Source organism: Protopterus annectens, chromosome 12.part0 (genome assembly GCF_019279795.1).
Source record: "Protopterus annectens isolate FY-2018-M chromosome 12.part0, PAN1.0, whole genome shotgun sequence".
In the NCBI taxonomy this organism is placed as follows: domain Eukaryota; kingdom Metazoa; phylum Chordata; order Ceratodontiformes; family Protopteridae; genus Protopterus; species Protopterus annectens.
This window is the reverse complement of record NC_056746.1, coordinates 10726552-10743155: the sequence shown is the minus strand read 5'-3', so window position 1 is coordinate 10743155 and position 16604 is coordinate 10726552. Positions and strand designations below refer to the sequence as shown.

The 16604-nt window shown below is 38.5% G+C and overlaps 1 protein-coding gene across 2 annotated transcripts in view; it reads left to right on the top strand.

Moving 5' to 3' along the window:
* Positions 1-16604, top strand: part of SYT17 (synaptotagmin 17) — an 859797-nt gene that overhangs the window by 181950 nt on the left and 661243 nt on the right. For both annotated transcript variants that reach the window (XM_044089048.1, XM_044089049.1), the window contains exon 5: positions 6231-6850. In XM_044089048.1, coding sequence (XP_043944983.1) covers positions 6231-6850 — 620 coding nt within the window. The remainder of the gene's footprint in view (positions 1-6230; positions 6851-16604) is intronic.

Below are 16604 nucleotides of genomic sequence, written 5' to 3'. Positions count from 1 at the left end.
GGGTTGGGACCCTACACTTGCAGTGTGCCATGTGAGTGCCTTATGTACAGGTCCAAACCATTTCTTCATATATACATGTATTTGGGCTCAGTGAGGAATGGTTTGAAGGTATGTTCTGTCCATGGCCTATGTAACACTTGGGACTGTCAGCTGTGGGGTACTGTGTCAAGGTATTATGTCATGACTATATTGTGACAAGGTATTATGTCATGACTATACTACTTCAAAGTACTGTTTTAGTTTCGGGAGGGTTTGGGAATGGGAAGGCCTACACATATATCCACATACAGGGACATCTGCAGGCACTCTAGTATGGTATGTTTGACTACAAGGCCTGTCCACCTACTGATGCCAGTCATATGTTTCAACCTCTTAGAGCAAGAAATCTGGACAAGTCGATCAATAATGGGGGGTCAAAGACCCAAAAACAGGGACACTTTTTAAATATTGCTCATATAAACTGAGAAAATTGATAGAATAACAGGTTTAGCATTAGCATGAATTTTCTGAAGTGTATGAAGTCTGAAATTGAAATGACTGTCATTATTTTCTGACTTTACCCCTCATTGATTTGCCAGTGATTTGCCACAAAACCACAATTTTTATGAGAAAGGGACTAAAACTATGGGGCAAAATTCTGGACATTCTGCATAAATCTGTACAGTTGAGAGGTATGATGCCAGGAGCAGTACCACATAATGCCATGTGTGCATGCTCTATGTCATCCTCTGGGGTACATGGTGACATCTGTAGCATGTGTACCACAGAATAGCATGTGTGCATGCTCTGTGTCATCCTCTGAGGTGCTTGATGACATTTGCAGCATTTGATTACCATACACCCTGACCTTGCACTCATCACACCTTCCCAAGGTGCCCAGGTTTACATGTGCATTGCCATCTTTACATGTTTCAAGGACACGTGTCTTTTGTCACCTATGCCTTTATATTTTGTAGCTGTGTAGGACTATATTAGGTGTGACAATAACAATTATCACAGCTGTATTTCTCAGATAGCCAGGCTACAATGCAGGATGCAGAGAAAGTGCACATTCTCTCATACAGACTATGAGATACTGCTTTAGGCCCCTCCAGCTCCATGGCCAGTGAGTAATCAGTCATGAGTGTCCTGATCGGGCCTTTCACAAGTGTGCCTGGTGGAATGTGACCATTGACACAAATGCTCTAAGTGGTCAAAATGGAAACTATGCTGAAGTCAGACAATGGGCTACTGATATAATTAATGCTGCAAGATCCTGGGCAGCCTCTCTAGCCCATTTGGGGCACTCACCAAAGCATGTTCACCCTTATTCAACCAGAGACCTTGAATTAGGCAGACTACACCATGACTGACAGAGATGGAAGATATCCTGGCATCTCTATATTTAAGTCCAGAGTGTCCCACCATCCATGGTGGGGGTGATATACATTGGTGCAGAGATAAGCAGGCCACCACTCATGTCTGTTGGCGATGCCCTAGGTGGACCTTTCTTAACATGGACAAATATCTGACATAGTTTCTTAATGCGTGGGTTAATATAACTTACAACCATAATACATTTCTTTTAGAGGAAAATCAGGGAGTTCAAGTTCAGAAGTCACCTGCCCATGGTGGATTATCTATTACTGTCCTGTACTACTATAGTTAGATAGCAGTTTATTGTTAGAGTTCTTACTTAGTTTGTGTGATTTCTTTTGGTGTTTTTATGGGTGATGTATTAGCAGGGTCTTTCTCCAAGGATATATGGCTGCCTGCTGCCAGATGATAGAGATCTGTCTATTTCTGAAGATGCTGGCAGCCAAATCCCCGCATGTTTGGGGTTGTGGCATTTGTGGCAGACTCAGGCAATGTGATGGCTACTTTCCCACCCCATTCCATAGACACAGTTTCTGTGCTTGTGATACCCACTCCACAAATACTGGATGACACCTCTCCCTGATCAGTCTACTCTACTCTCCCAAACACGCACACACACACACACACACACACACACACACACACACACACACACACACACACACACACACACACACACACACACACAGGGACAGATGTCATCACCTGCAGCACAACCTCTCTTAGTTAGTATAAGTTGCATGGAGCAGCAATATAGCATAAAGTTACAATGTAAAAGTGGCAGGGCATGCCATAATTAGCATCAACCTCCTGAGCTAGGTGTGTTCATGATTACTGTACAGCATTTATGCAGGGCCATAATGCAAGGAGAGGCAGACACCAAGAGAGGCTCTGCTAAGCTGTTTGAAGTGGTGCATGCTCTGTGTGATGATCTGAGTGCATGGGTCACATATGTAACATCATGACGTGTTATAGGGATTTTGTCCAAAATAGTTGTTCACGTGTGACTATAAATCATGGCTAAAGCACTTTCTGTGGCCAGCCCAATCTCTGTCTCCAGTAAGGATGCTCATCACACTAGGGGGAGAGTACCATTTGCAATTTGTAGTGCCATTAACTCTACTTTGTTACCCAGTGTTGTGGGTACTATGCTGCAAATTGGACATGCACATGGACAGGGTGCTAGGGCAAAGTCCACCTGAAGTAAGAGCTGCTGTTCATAGGTCACAGTGCACTCTGGCCTCTCAGCATGGTATGGATCATGCCTTTGATCATTCCAGAATAGGGCACTCCTGTGGATGGAGACATGCATGGCTATCATGTATCTCTCTTTTGAGTGCCCTGGAGCTGTCAATGAGATCGTGGTAGAGTGCTGCACCATATTCTGGAGCTGAGCACATGTGCACACACACACACACACACACACACACACACACACACACACACACACACACACACACACACACACACACACACATGCACACACACTGCCTGTTGTCAACATGTGTGGCCCTCCACACATGTGCATATGACAACTGAGCTCTACTCTCAGTACTCTTTTATTTGGGTAACCTGTGGCTTATGTACAATGCAGCCAGTGTATGCCTGATATAGCACAGCCTGGGTGTAGGTTTGCATGTATCATTTTTAATGCAGTTATGAACCATACATTGCCTCTTAGCCAGTGCCATGTCTTACTACAACCACGTCCATCTGGCATAGTCCTTTCCTGCAGCCGGCTCCTCTACAGGCTCCTCAACAGGCACCTCCTCCTCCTTAACAGGTACCTCCCCTGCAGCTGGCCCCTTCTCAGCTCCTCCCCAGGCACCTACTCCTCCTTTGCAGGCTCCACCCTGCAGCTGGCTCCTCGACAGGCTCTTCACCAGACACACTTCCTCCTCCTTCACAGTTACTTCCCCTACAGTTGGGTCCTCCAGAAGCACCTCCTCCTTCTCAAGCTCCTCCTCTGCAGCTGTCTCCTCTACAGTCTACTCACCAGATACCTCCTCCTCATTCAAAGGCACCTCCCCTACAACTGGCTCCTCCACAGGTTCCTCACCAGGCATCCCTCCCTCCTCTGCAGCCAGCTTCTCCACAAGCTCCCCACCAGAGACCTCCTGCTCTTTTTTCACAGGCTTCTCTCCTGCAGCTGGCTCATCCACAGGCTCCTCATCAGGAATCTCCTCCTCCTTCTTTACAGGCTCCTCCCCTGCAGCTGGCTGCTCCACAAACTGCTCACCAGGCATCTTCTTTGCTGCTGGGTCTGGTACTTCCTTTCTCCTGACTGCCTATACTCTGCTATAACATTGCACAGACTGCAAATATTTTTCTGCATGCTGCAGAGTTGTACTGGAAGGCACCCCTTGATACATCCAGACAGCAGAAACAGGCCTTAAGTATGCCACAAACTCTTTTTGATAACAATCCAGGTCTGTGATAAGGCAGTGTTGTAACCGTTCTCTACCATGCTGCAGGGTTTTCTAATAGGTGTCATTACCCATGGGTGAGGGCATATCTGACATCACCAATAAGATATCCCTGGGGAAAATCATCTCACACAAACTGCTGATACAGGTTGCATGCATGCCATATGTGGGAGCTGTGGGCACTGCCTATCTGGCCTGCAGATATGTTGTATTTTATACTTTGTTCATTACAGACCACCTGGCAGTTGATAGAGTAGAACCCCTCATGGTTAATATACCTTTGTCTCTGCTCTCCAGGTGTAGCCTTTATTGAACTATGGGTGCAATCAATGGGCCAAGAAACATAAGAAAACTGACTAGATCATAAAAAGCACACATGGTTATTACTGTCTCCTTTGTGGTATGTGGAAACCACATATGCTCCCCTACAAGCTGTAGCATAGCAATAAGGAACTGGTGCAGTATTGTTGAGGCAAATGCCTGGGATACACCTACCGTGTTTTCTGTTGACCACTGAAATGTCCCTGTAGCTAGTACTCACAAAGTCGAACATATCTTGGGGATAGGTACTCCACATGTCCCCCAGGCATGCATATGACGATGATGCATCTTGGGCAGCCCCTGCATGGTGCCTCTGTCCATGTGGTAGCAGTTCACAATTTCTTTGTTGTGGAGGGCATGATGTCTTAGGTGTGGTGTGATGACCGATGCTACCAGTGATGACAACGCACAACAATGTGGCTACTGGCAATGATAATGACCTCTTGCATAAACAGATTAATTAGTGTGGAGGCTACTCATACATGTTTCTGCAGTCTGACCCTCATACTCCAAGTTTTAGCTGCAGCTAACAACTCTGAGTTGGTGTCTCATGGCACAGAATATATGCATTTCTGATTCACTCTGCCTTATTGGGTAACCAAAACAGTTTGACATGTGTAGAGGTATGACACATGCTTGTTAGAAATATTCTAGGGACTTTTAGTAAACAGGCTGAAACCTAGTAATGTTTATATGAAGTAGCTTTTTGTGTGAAAAGTCATGGTACATACTGAATTCTAGATACATCCTGGATAGATGTACATGTTTGCATGTTACAAAGTAATTATTCAAGTTTCATTAACTTTTCTCATGTACAAGGAAAAAAGATGCCATATTTCATATCTGCTGATACTTCTGTAGTTTTAGTTAACTGACTTACAGTGTTTAAAAAACACATATACACATATAGATAGATAGATAGACAGACAGATAGATAGATAGATAGATAGATAGATAGATAGATAGATAGATAGATAGACAGATAGATAGAGAGATAGACAAAGAGACAGATATTGTCCCTGACACTATGTAAGTCTGAAGAACAAGCATCTTACCACATTTTGAATAATTTCACATGATTATCTCTGTTTAGTTTTTGCTAGCCAGTTCATACACTAGGTAAAAGCTGTTTTCATGTGTAACCTAGAGAAACAAAGGTAACACTAAAGAGATATGCAGAATGAAAAGGTTCAGATAGAATAAATAGCTCAAAAGTAACATTTGGGACTCCAAAACAAGGGTATTTAAAGGCAGCACAATGTGTGTTTTAGGGATATCACTTAACTGTCTGTCATTAACTGATCATAATGATAAAATGCAGACAATACCAAATATGACAATAGTCAACACAAATCATAGTTTCACAGGATAAATAAAAAAGTGCTCTAATTTACTGGCATAAATATGCAGTGGTACATAATTAGAAAGAATATCTTAAACTTCCTAGATGGAAGGGACACATGCTAATTATTGGATTTAAAAGTCTCTCAGAAAGGATAATGCATGTTAGATCCTTAGACTCTGCTAGGGTGTACAGTGTAAGTGATGCACATTACAGATAGTACAATATAATGGCATTTTTCTCATTGTGTCCAGACATCCTGCCTTATTGTAAAGGCTTGGTTCTGACCTATGGGTCTTTTCTTTCCAAGCCACACTGTGCAGTATTAGATACAATGTGTCAGAGCTGTAGCTCTGCTGTACATGATCCAAATTAGTATTAAGTGTTACAACAAGGAATACCTTCTGGTTTGTACTCCTGCTTGCTGTCCAAAAAAGTCAAAGTGACACATCTATAAAACCTGCATAGCGCAGTAGTATATTTTACAGAGACATGGCAATGCCTCAGATATGACTCTAAAATACTTAAATGTGTATATCTTTAACAATAGAACCTGTGAGCTCTGGTGCCTTCAAGTTGTAATCATCTAAAAAGCTTTGTCCTTAAATTAGACATCATGTTTCAGGTGCCTTTTTGGATTCTAATTAAGTGGCAAGCTTTATAGTTGACACAAACAACACAGTCTCAGTATTCCAAGTCCTAACAAAAAGCATTTCATTAGTGTTAGCGATATGAAAAAAGATGTGACATTGTCTTATTTATCATGTTTAATTTATGTTGTTTAGGTTTGGAAACCAGAAGGCCAAGTTCACCACTTATTGACATCAAGCCTATTGAATTCTGGACAGTAGGATCTAAAAAGGAAATAGTACAACCAAATGTACTGAGGAAAACATACACTCCAGATGACTATTTCCGAAAATTTGAACCAAGGCTTTATTCTGTTGATTCTAACAATGATGATGTGGATTCATTAACTGATGAAGAACTTTTATCTAAATATCAGCTGGGCATGCTGCACTTTAGCACTCAGTATGACCTAATTCACAACCATCTCACAGTAAGAGTGATTGAAGCCAAGGACCTACCACTTCCAGTGTCACATGACTGCTCTAGACAAGATATGGCCCATTCCAATCCATATGTTAAGATCTGCCTACTGCCTGACCAGAAGAACTCAAAGCAAACTGGTGTAAAGCGTAAAACTCAGAACCCAGTATTTGAGGAGAGATATACATTTGATATCCCATTTTTAGAAGCTCAGAGAAGGACTCTGCTTTTAACTGTAGTTGATTTTGATAAGTTTTCCCGTCATTGTGTCATTGGAAAAGTGGCAATGCCTCTCTCTGATGTTGATCTAGTAAAGGGTGGACACTGGTGGAAAGCACTAATTACAAGTTCTCAGGTAATTAACGTTTGTGTTTTATCAAAGGCTAATGCTTATGCTGTGTCCTTACTAAGTGATATGTTTATTTCTTACACTACCACTAGCTGAAAGTGGTGATTGAATATTTACTTAGTTTTGATTTGTCCTTGCAAATATAGCATAGCTAAGTTATAGGTACGGCATGGTTTGATATTACCTGTCATAAAACAACATACAGAAAGTTGGCAGAGTATATTTTAATGGTAATAAAATAAAATATATTCTTTAAGAAACACAAAGGATAGAATTATATGGTGCAAAAATGATGCTCTAATAGATATTTCTAGCCTCCGTCCCCATGCATTAAACATATCTGGATTAATTATTGCCTCCTGTATTTGTGCTCAGTAGTTCTTATATGGTAACGCAGAAATGTGAGACAGATCCCTATATTAAGGTGATGGATGGAACAAGTGGATTTTAAAATAGCATCTTCTTTTCTGTACTGGCATTTTTATTCTAGATAGAAGTCAAATGTGAGATAAATCCCTATAATAAGGTAGCAGTTGTAACAGAAACAAAGTACACCACTGAATCTTAAATTAGAATCTTGTTTCTCTCAGTACCAGTAACCTTATTTTTGCTAAATACAATGTTTGCTCTGCAAAGTTCACTTAAATGGGATTGAGTTATTTAAACCCATCTTCATCTCAGACTAATGACCATTTCATCTGGAAAGAAGTGCCAGAACTGACGGGACAAAGATGATTGCTATTTCCTCTTAATGCTGCTGTGCCTTTTCTTAAGTGAAAATGGTTAGAATAATAAGGTAGGGTGTATGGCAAAGCCTCCAATGCAATTGGGTGTGCCCCCTGCATGAATTTTTCTGTAGTGTGATGTGTGTGAGTGTATGTTGGTGTATATTCTAGAGGTGATTTTCTGGTGATGTTTGAATACATTGTTGCAGAGTCATCAAGGATTGGTTCACAGAAATGTTCTGTGATAAGTCATATTGTATCTATTTTGTCACGCTGCTACTTGTATCAGGATATCTTATTAGTCAGAGGCTAAAAGTATTAAAACTAGAAGGCAGAAAGGAAAGACATTATTATAAGATTATTAATCTTCAAGAATGTAAAATATTTTACATTCTTATGGTTTCTTCTATTCATATTTGCAAACAATGGCCTGTAGTGCAAACTGTTATAGAAACTGAAATAATTTTCTGTTATGTAGTGCTAACTCTTATTAACATTTTAGTCATGGTGTATTAGAAATGTCAGAAAAAGTGAGTTTGTTGCTCTTTAGGTATTATAATATGCAGATGTCTAGTACAAAATGAGTGATTGAAGTGGTTAGTAGAAAAGCAATAAGGCATGTGTCTTACTGGGTAGAATTACTGACATCGTATGATCGAAACAGATGGCAAAATTGAACATTTTGATACTTTTAAAGTTTGTTTCTATGCAGTATGCTATAACATTGGAGTATTAGTACTGATAATGCAGCTGATCTTTTATTATAATATAATCACTGTTTCCTGTGTTTGATCTTGACACAGGGTTGCCTTTATGCAGAATCTAACTATGCTCAGATGCAAGAACCAATCATCAATCTTGAATCTATGCATTCATTTTGCAATTAGTCGTTTTCCTACTTGGTCCCAAAAAAGTCACTTCTTCTTAGTCATAAGTAGTACACAGAGGATAGATTGAGCAATATGTGCATTTACTATTGAAACTACAGGAACAATACTATATAACAAATGCTGTTTCTAGTTTCAAGTGCTTTAAGAGCTGGCATTCATTGCAGGGATTTTGCAGCAACTCTGTTGATGAGATAGCAGCAAATTTTTACTAATGTCAGGTAACGAGGTTGACAGTCATAGCATGGCAAAATTAACTTTTTGGAGTAAGAGTGCTTAAAAAAGCATCAGATTAAACCAGAGAGCACATTTTGTTCATCAAAGTTTTGGACAATACTATATTTGTGAAGAAAGGTGAAACTTTCTGAGGATTTTGCAACAGCCTGCTTTAAAGCATGTCTATTAAATGTATTGTAAAGCGAATGTTGCATGCATAAGAATGAGATAATGAAGTAATTATAATATGCTTATTACATGGTATGCATTACCTAAGTGTAGATGGCATTGCTAAAATGACAAATGTGCTAACTGTCTGCTTAACAAGGGACCTGTGTACTATTTTTTTGAGATTGATGTTGCATAAGTGAAAGCACTTTCTTTACGTACCAAGAATGCAAAACATAACTGCTGGAAAAAAAAAAAAACACGTTCTGTGATAAAAAATAAAACATAACATTTGAAGGAGGCACAATCCCCCATGTGTGGGAGATCTCGCACCCCTTGTCTACTGTAGTGAGATAAATGCAAACAATTGCGAATGTGCTTTCCAGCCATTATGATTCACACTGTCAGGTTTTGCATTTATGAAACTCTCATGTTCTCTTTCTCTCACTGTTTATTTCTTTCTGTCTCTCTTCCTTATAGTTAGGGATACAAAGACCTATTTTTATTAAAACTCTGAATTTAAGATTTATACCGGTGTCTTTCTCCCTGCTTCTGCCTGTTTCTCTCTCTTCATCTCATGCATCACTATAGGTATCGTCAAAATACATTTTTGTTATGTTGAATTTCATTTTTGGCTACTAATTTTAACATTTACCTGTTCCAAATGATAGCTGTTTTGTTTACTTTGTGGCACAATAGCTTCATGTTTTGAAGTTCTAATAAAATATTGTATGCCTACTGAAAAGCTATGAAACATTAGACATTAGAGCAGGACTGACTCTCACTTCTTTTGTTGAAAAAAAAAATTTTGACTGTAAATAATCAACATTGGCTAATGCAGTCACTAATCAGTTTGTTGCAATTACATAAGATGGCTTTCTGATTTTTTAATGAGAGCACTGGTGTCCTTTATGAATATATTATTATGAGGTTTGGATGGCTTTTGTGGATACTTATGTATTTCTGAAAACTATTAATTGAGAATTTTACTGTCGTGATAAAGAGCTGTATTTACTTACAAAAAGTCTCAGTGCTGAAATCTGAAACCACAAGAGCTATTACATGAGCAGTCAGCCAGAACTGCACCTCGAAACCTAATTTAAATTTAAAATGCAGACAGCTGATAATTTAAACTGAAAATGTGATAATTATTGAATGTGGTTTCATCACAGGCAGTGAACATCCATTTTTAATGAACATGTATATCACATAACAGTTACAACGACAGTTGTTATTCTCACTGTGATTTGTGCAGAATTTGTATATTATATATGGGGTGTGATGTAGTTTGCTTTGCTTTGCTTTGCATGGTCTGTGCTTGAGGTGGGCAGGAATGTGAGTGGCAGCTATGTTTCTGAACTGCTATTATGGTTTGAATCCACTGATTTCTGCAGCAAATTGCTGTAGAGAGGGAACTGGAACTTTATTCTACTTTGGTTGTCTTTGCCCTTTGTCTACCATTCTATGATAATAGGGAAAATATATTTAAATAAATAGAAGCACAAATGCTTGCATTCCTACAACATTGCTTTATTTATTTATTTATTTTATTGTATTGTATTACATTTGTTTGCTTGGTTACCTTTTTGAGTTTTTGATCATAGTAATTTTTTCCTTTGGTTCTGCTGATGTTTTACTTTCATCGGTAATGATTTGATGGTTTTGATTTCATTGTGTTGACTTGTACCTGATAACAACTACCAGTGTCATTAAGCAACACAGAAAAAAAAAACATGTTGGAACAAATTTCTGAAACTTTCCTAAAATTATTGAAAATGATCTGCCAGCCTACTTATTTTTAATCACCTAATGTACTCTGTATGTGCATTTTATATGCTGACTATTGTTTGCAAGTCAGGGAAGACCTGCTAGGTGCATGCATTTGTATTCATGGTGTTAGGGAGTTATGGGAATGTAAATACCTTCTTCAGATTTAGTCTGTACAGACTGCTGCTTTAAAAGTCTGTAGTCTGAAAGACTGCAGTAACAAGCTGAAAATCAATATATTTTGGAGAACTGGCCTCCAAACGTCAGTAAGTTAACACTCTTTGGAAGGAACAACAGAAACCTCAGACAACATTACACTGTTTTCAGTGGAAGGGACACTTTGTCCTTCAACCATTATCCTTTCAGTTACTAGTATCAAAAGTTGTAGAAATCATGTTCAAATTTATTGACTGAATGCAGCAATTTCTCTTCTGGGTTGCTGTTCTAATCATACTCCTATATATTCGCATTCTAAATCTGCTAAGTGCAGGAGCTGGCATTCAGGAATACTTAACAAACTAGATTTTGTTAAGACATTGCCATATCACATCAAATAACTGCACATTTCCTGAAATCAGACATAATAGTCTGTGCGTGTTCACGGTATGATGTGCCTCGTATACATCCATGTGGAGAATTACGTTGTCCTATTGCTCAGCTAAATATTTATGTTCCAAGATTGCTATGGATGCAAACTTTGTTCCTAGAAAAGTGTTGGACTTAACCTGTACAATCACAAGAAAGTAACTTTGGGATGTAGCATTGTTCATAAATTATGATTTGGCAGATTGGGTAATTAATATAGATCTGTTTTCAGTATAAGGATATAGAACATAATTTTACCCCTTTTGATGACTAAAATAAATGGCATTTAACTTTGTGTGAAGAAATCTATATTTAAGAGAAGACAAATGCCTAAGTCTAAATGATATTTATAACAAAACTAAACTACTCATCTTCCAACCCACCAAACATACTCAAAACAACTCTCACTTTAACATCACAGCAAAAGACAACACCACTATATACCCAACTGAACACACCAAATTGCTAGGAGTGGAAATAGACAATAAACTAAAATTTGACATTCACATATCCTTGACCATAAAAAAAGTCCACAATAAACTAGGAGCGCTATACAGAAATAAGCAGCTTCTCACCAAAGCAGCAAAGATTTCAATAGCAAATTCCCAGCGTATCTCCACCCTACTTTATGCCTGTCCAGTATATACCAACCTAAGGCAATGCGATTTAAACAAGCTAGAGACTCTGTCGCATATCGTCTACTCAGAGGCGATCTCTGCTTAACATACAAGGCCATGTCAAACCCAGAGCTGTTGGACATGCTACAAAGAAATCCCCTCCACTCCAGGATAAACCTTGTCATCACAATAAACAAAACATGCTGGAGGGATAGGTTCCTGACCCAGAGACTCCCCAGACTCTGGAATAGATTGCCCATACATGTCAAGCAGAGTGCCTTTTTGGACCTCTTCAAGAGGAACCTTGATGATTGGATAGGAGAAAGGAAATTCACCCCAGGGATCACGTCAGTCGCCCTGCTAGACAGGGGTCCAGGAAAGTAAATAATGTGGGAAGAAATAGCCAGGGAATTGTTATGGCTAGGCTTGTATAGGCCCTAGGGCTGATAGCCTAGTACCAACCTATGAACCTATGAACCTATGAGACCTGCTACAACAAAATCGCCAAATTCACCACAGGGGCATCCTACCGTAGTCACCACTGTCTCTCACTTGCTGAACTGGGCTGGCTTGAACTCCCTCACCTCCTTCAATGGTATCAACTCTCACTTGCCCACAAACTAGTAAATCATCCACTAAATGTCCCATCCCTCCAGAATCTACTCCAACCCTATCGCACCACCAGACCACTAAGATATCCAGCAACAAAAATCACTTGCAGATCACTAAAGCCAATAACTCTGCTGGTGAAGCACTATTCTCTTGCACCATAGCCAAATTATGGAACTCCCTCCCACCCACAATTACCTCCATACCATCATGCACCCACTTCAAAACTTTACTAAAAGCGCACCTAAAAATATGTTGGCTATGCCCTTGCAACTCCCACTCTAATATCACCCTCCCCATCCAACCACTACCTTTCTTTCCACTCCACTAACTACCTTGATTATAGCAAGCTCAGATGCTCATAAGCCAGTACTTATTATACAGCAGGAACTTCTTATTGTAACATTTGTTAATGTCTGTTATGTACTTCACAGATAAAGATTCTAGTTGTCTACTGATGTACTATGTTCTTCATCTGTAAATATGTTGTAAGTAATTGTTATGTAAATTGTTAATCGCTATGTAATCCAATGTAACTACTGTCTGTTTATTTTAACTGTGGAGCTTTTCTCCCCGGGCCTCCGCTGAAAATGGACCTACGTCCAGTCAGACACTCCCGGTCAACAAATATAAATAAATAAATAAATAAATAAATATTCCTATAAATATAAGCTAGCTAACTGTTATACTCTGAGAGTGCTGCATACTCATATTAAGAAGTGGTATGAAACTGCTTTTCTGGATGGATATTACTGGAACTAGAATAATATTAATACTGATTTCTCCTTACGAAAAGTTTATCTGCATTATGTGGTATCATAGATAATATTCAAAAAATTGTTTACATAAAAGCAAAGTATGTATAATCCTAAAAAAATGCCATTGTAAACACTTTTTTGTATCAATTAATATCTAAACTGGATTATCCTACAGATATTAGGTATACTCATAGTGTGCCGCAATCTAGACTCAGTAATGTGGACAGGTCACTGTACCTCTGTGTATACTTTGAGTTAACATAATAATGTCCTGAAGGCTTGGGCATTGGATGATTTACATTGCATTAAAGTTTTAATTAAGAGTATGATGAAATAGTTAAGTAATATAATTGATTTTGAAATCCATTTATTTATTGTATTTTGATAACTGGTTGAATCTTAATGGTTCAAGGAACCTTTTCCAGGGAAAACGGGGAAGCAAGACTGTAGAACAGCACATATTCAGAAATAATAAATATTTGAAAATGTATGTTAATGTCTGCAATATCATTAGATAGCAAGTCAGATGCAGAGTTTTACTTCATTGTGATGTAATCAGAAAAATACAAAAATGGACTAAGAGGACAGCTGTTGAGTTGCTATACAGGAGGTGTGGTGGTTAAACTGGGACAGGCTGGGGTTTTGGAGTGGCAAGGACATTCATGCCAGAAAGGTGAGGTATAACTACTTCCAACTATTACTATTTTACTGTTTTGTCTGTTATAGTAACTGCTACTATTGCTGGGCTGTTGAGTTCTTGTATGGCTTTTAGTCTGCATACAAAACTTCTTTTACTCCAAATAAGTGCAGCTTGGTGTTAAATGCATAAATAACCATGAATCACTCATTTGTATAAGCTTACATCTTGCATAAGGGAATCGGACGTATCACCTTTTCAGTTACAATGGTGGGGATGAATGGTATATTATGAATAATCTCATCTTATTTATATTATGTGAATTCCAAGATCACCAAAACCTACAGAAGAGGGAGAAAATGACGAGGGTGCAGCACTTACCTTTTTGCTCTTGTCCAGTACAAATTGCCATTACAAAATGTTGGTAACCTTCCAGTGATGACATTCCTATGACTGTACAACTGGCCACCAAGAATCAATAGGTTTCCCAGAGAAGATACAAATGCAGTGTGTGTGTGTGTGTGTGTGTGTGTGTGTGTGTGTGTGTGTGTGTGTGTGTGTGTGTGTGTGTGTGTGTGTGTGTGTGTGTGTGTGTGTGTGTGTGTGTGATAAGCTACAAGAAATGGGAGGTATAACGGGGATGCTACAGTGTTATTGGTATCATTCTGGGGCCAGTGCAATGAAATAAAAAAGGGAAAGTGTAAGGTGGTTGTTGCATAAATGATAATAGTTTGCCAAGGATTGATGAATATGAGGAATAAGATATAACTTGTATCCATAAGGCTGAGCATGCATATGGGATGTCATTTCATTTGGTCTTGCTTTTCCCTTGCTGCTATATTAGTAAAGAATGTGGACTCATGCAGACCAACGTATGTATGTCTACATTTGCCATTAAGTCAAACATTACTTGAACCCACAGCAATATTGCATGGTGCTAAAATTGTGGCACTCATTGCAGAATTTGATTTGTATGAAGATTTTGGCAAATGTACTGTTCTAACAACTTTAAGGCAAATACAAATAGGGCCAGATTCAATAAGCCTACACCAAGTGTACACTAAGTGTACATGATATGTATTCAGTAAAATTCTTATCACATTTTTTGCGCTTTCTAGTCACTCAGAAATATTACACTAAGTGTACATGTAGTCTACACCTTGTGGTAACCTTTATGAATCCCTGCAAATATTTAAAACTGCAAGAATATAAGTAGGAATCTAAAATTAGGAGGAAGAAGGTATGCATTATGCCTGTGTTGTCTGCTCACTCAGAACAGTGTACACTTAGTGTAGGCTTTATTGACTCTGGCCCATAATCTCCAATCTGTCTGTTTACTGACAGAATAAATCATGCATAAATGTGACATATTGCTACTAAGCTATCAAGAGAAGTTTGTTATTTAAGTGAGCATACCCCATGATTTAATGTGCATGAAAGGTAACTGAAACAGCTTTTGTTAAGCAAAAATGAACACATCCTTAACAGAAGACTGGCAACCAATTTGCTGTTTTTTTTTGTATGACTCACACTTTCATTTTCCAATTGTCAGCAATCACAAGTACTGAATCTTGAACCTCTGATGGGTGTCGCAAACCAACCATAGAATAAAATGCAGGCGTGAACCCATAAAGTGTACTTGGGAACTGTCAAGTGTAACAAAAGGGTCCATGATGTGTTGTTTTAACCAGGAATGTCTCATCAAATAGATCTTAATGTAAAAAGTTGCCAAATCTGAAACATGCTTCAAAATGACAACAGTAAAGACAGTATGGTATCTTAAGAAGTACCATGAGCCCATGGAACAAAACTGTTGCTCATTTGTTTTAGTTCAAGAACACACAGCGTCTCACCTGTGTTAATTATTGTTCCATCCATGTAACTAGAACTAGACTCATCATTTTGTGTTTCTTTAAACAAGAAACATCTTTATTAAGTTGTTTGTTATGACATAGGCAGTCAACATTTATATAAAAGAAAACAAATCATAGTTACATATTTTTAGTTGCAAGCATTATACATCACTTATGCTCTATCCAGTCATTGTCAGTCAAGCATTACATAGCTCATTCAAATCCTTTCTTCTTTTAGACCTCATTCCTCTTCCAGAATGTTATTCTGCATGTATTGTTCCCATAATTCCCATTTTTGCTATGCAATTTACTCCTGCCCTTTTCTAAAGAACCCATTTCACATTTGCTTTGTCTCTGTTACTATATTCACTACTTCAAGTAAAGTTGGTTTAGACTTTGATTTCCATTTTCTAGTAACTGCTTTTTTGGCAGCCACCATTATTAGGCCTTACTATGTCTAGTAAATTCCAAATGTGCATCATAGTTCAAAAAAAAATCTCCTTAGTTATACCAATTTGCTCACCCAGTATTTCTGATAGAGCAGTCTGCAGGGAACTTTAATGTCTGCCAACTCATTACACTCACAAAAAATAAGTTCCCAACATACCTCTCAAATGTCCAGATTTCCACAGAATGTCCAGATTTTTGCCACATATTCTTCACATTCCTGTTGAATGTTCCTCACATTTTTTGCCTGTTCCACATAAAATGTGTGGTTTTCTGGCAAATCATTGAGGATTGAAGTCAGTAAATAATGACAAACATTTGAGTTTTAGACTACATATCCTTCAGAAAAATACATATCAACACAAAACCTGTTTTTCTAGCAACATTCTAAGTTTGTAAGAGCAATATTTAAAATCTGCCCCTATTTTTGAGCCTTTGACCCCCTATTCTATTTTGCTTTGTCCAGATGCACTGAGAGACTGAGAGGTACG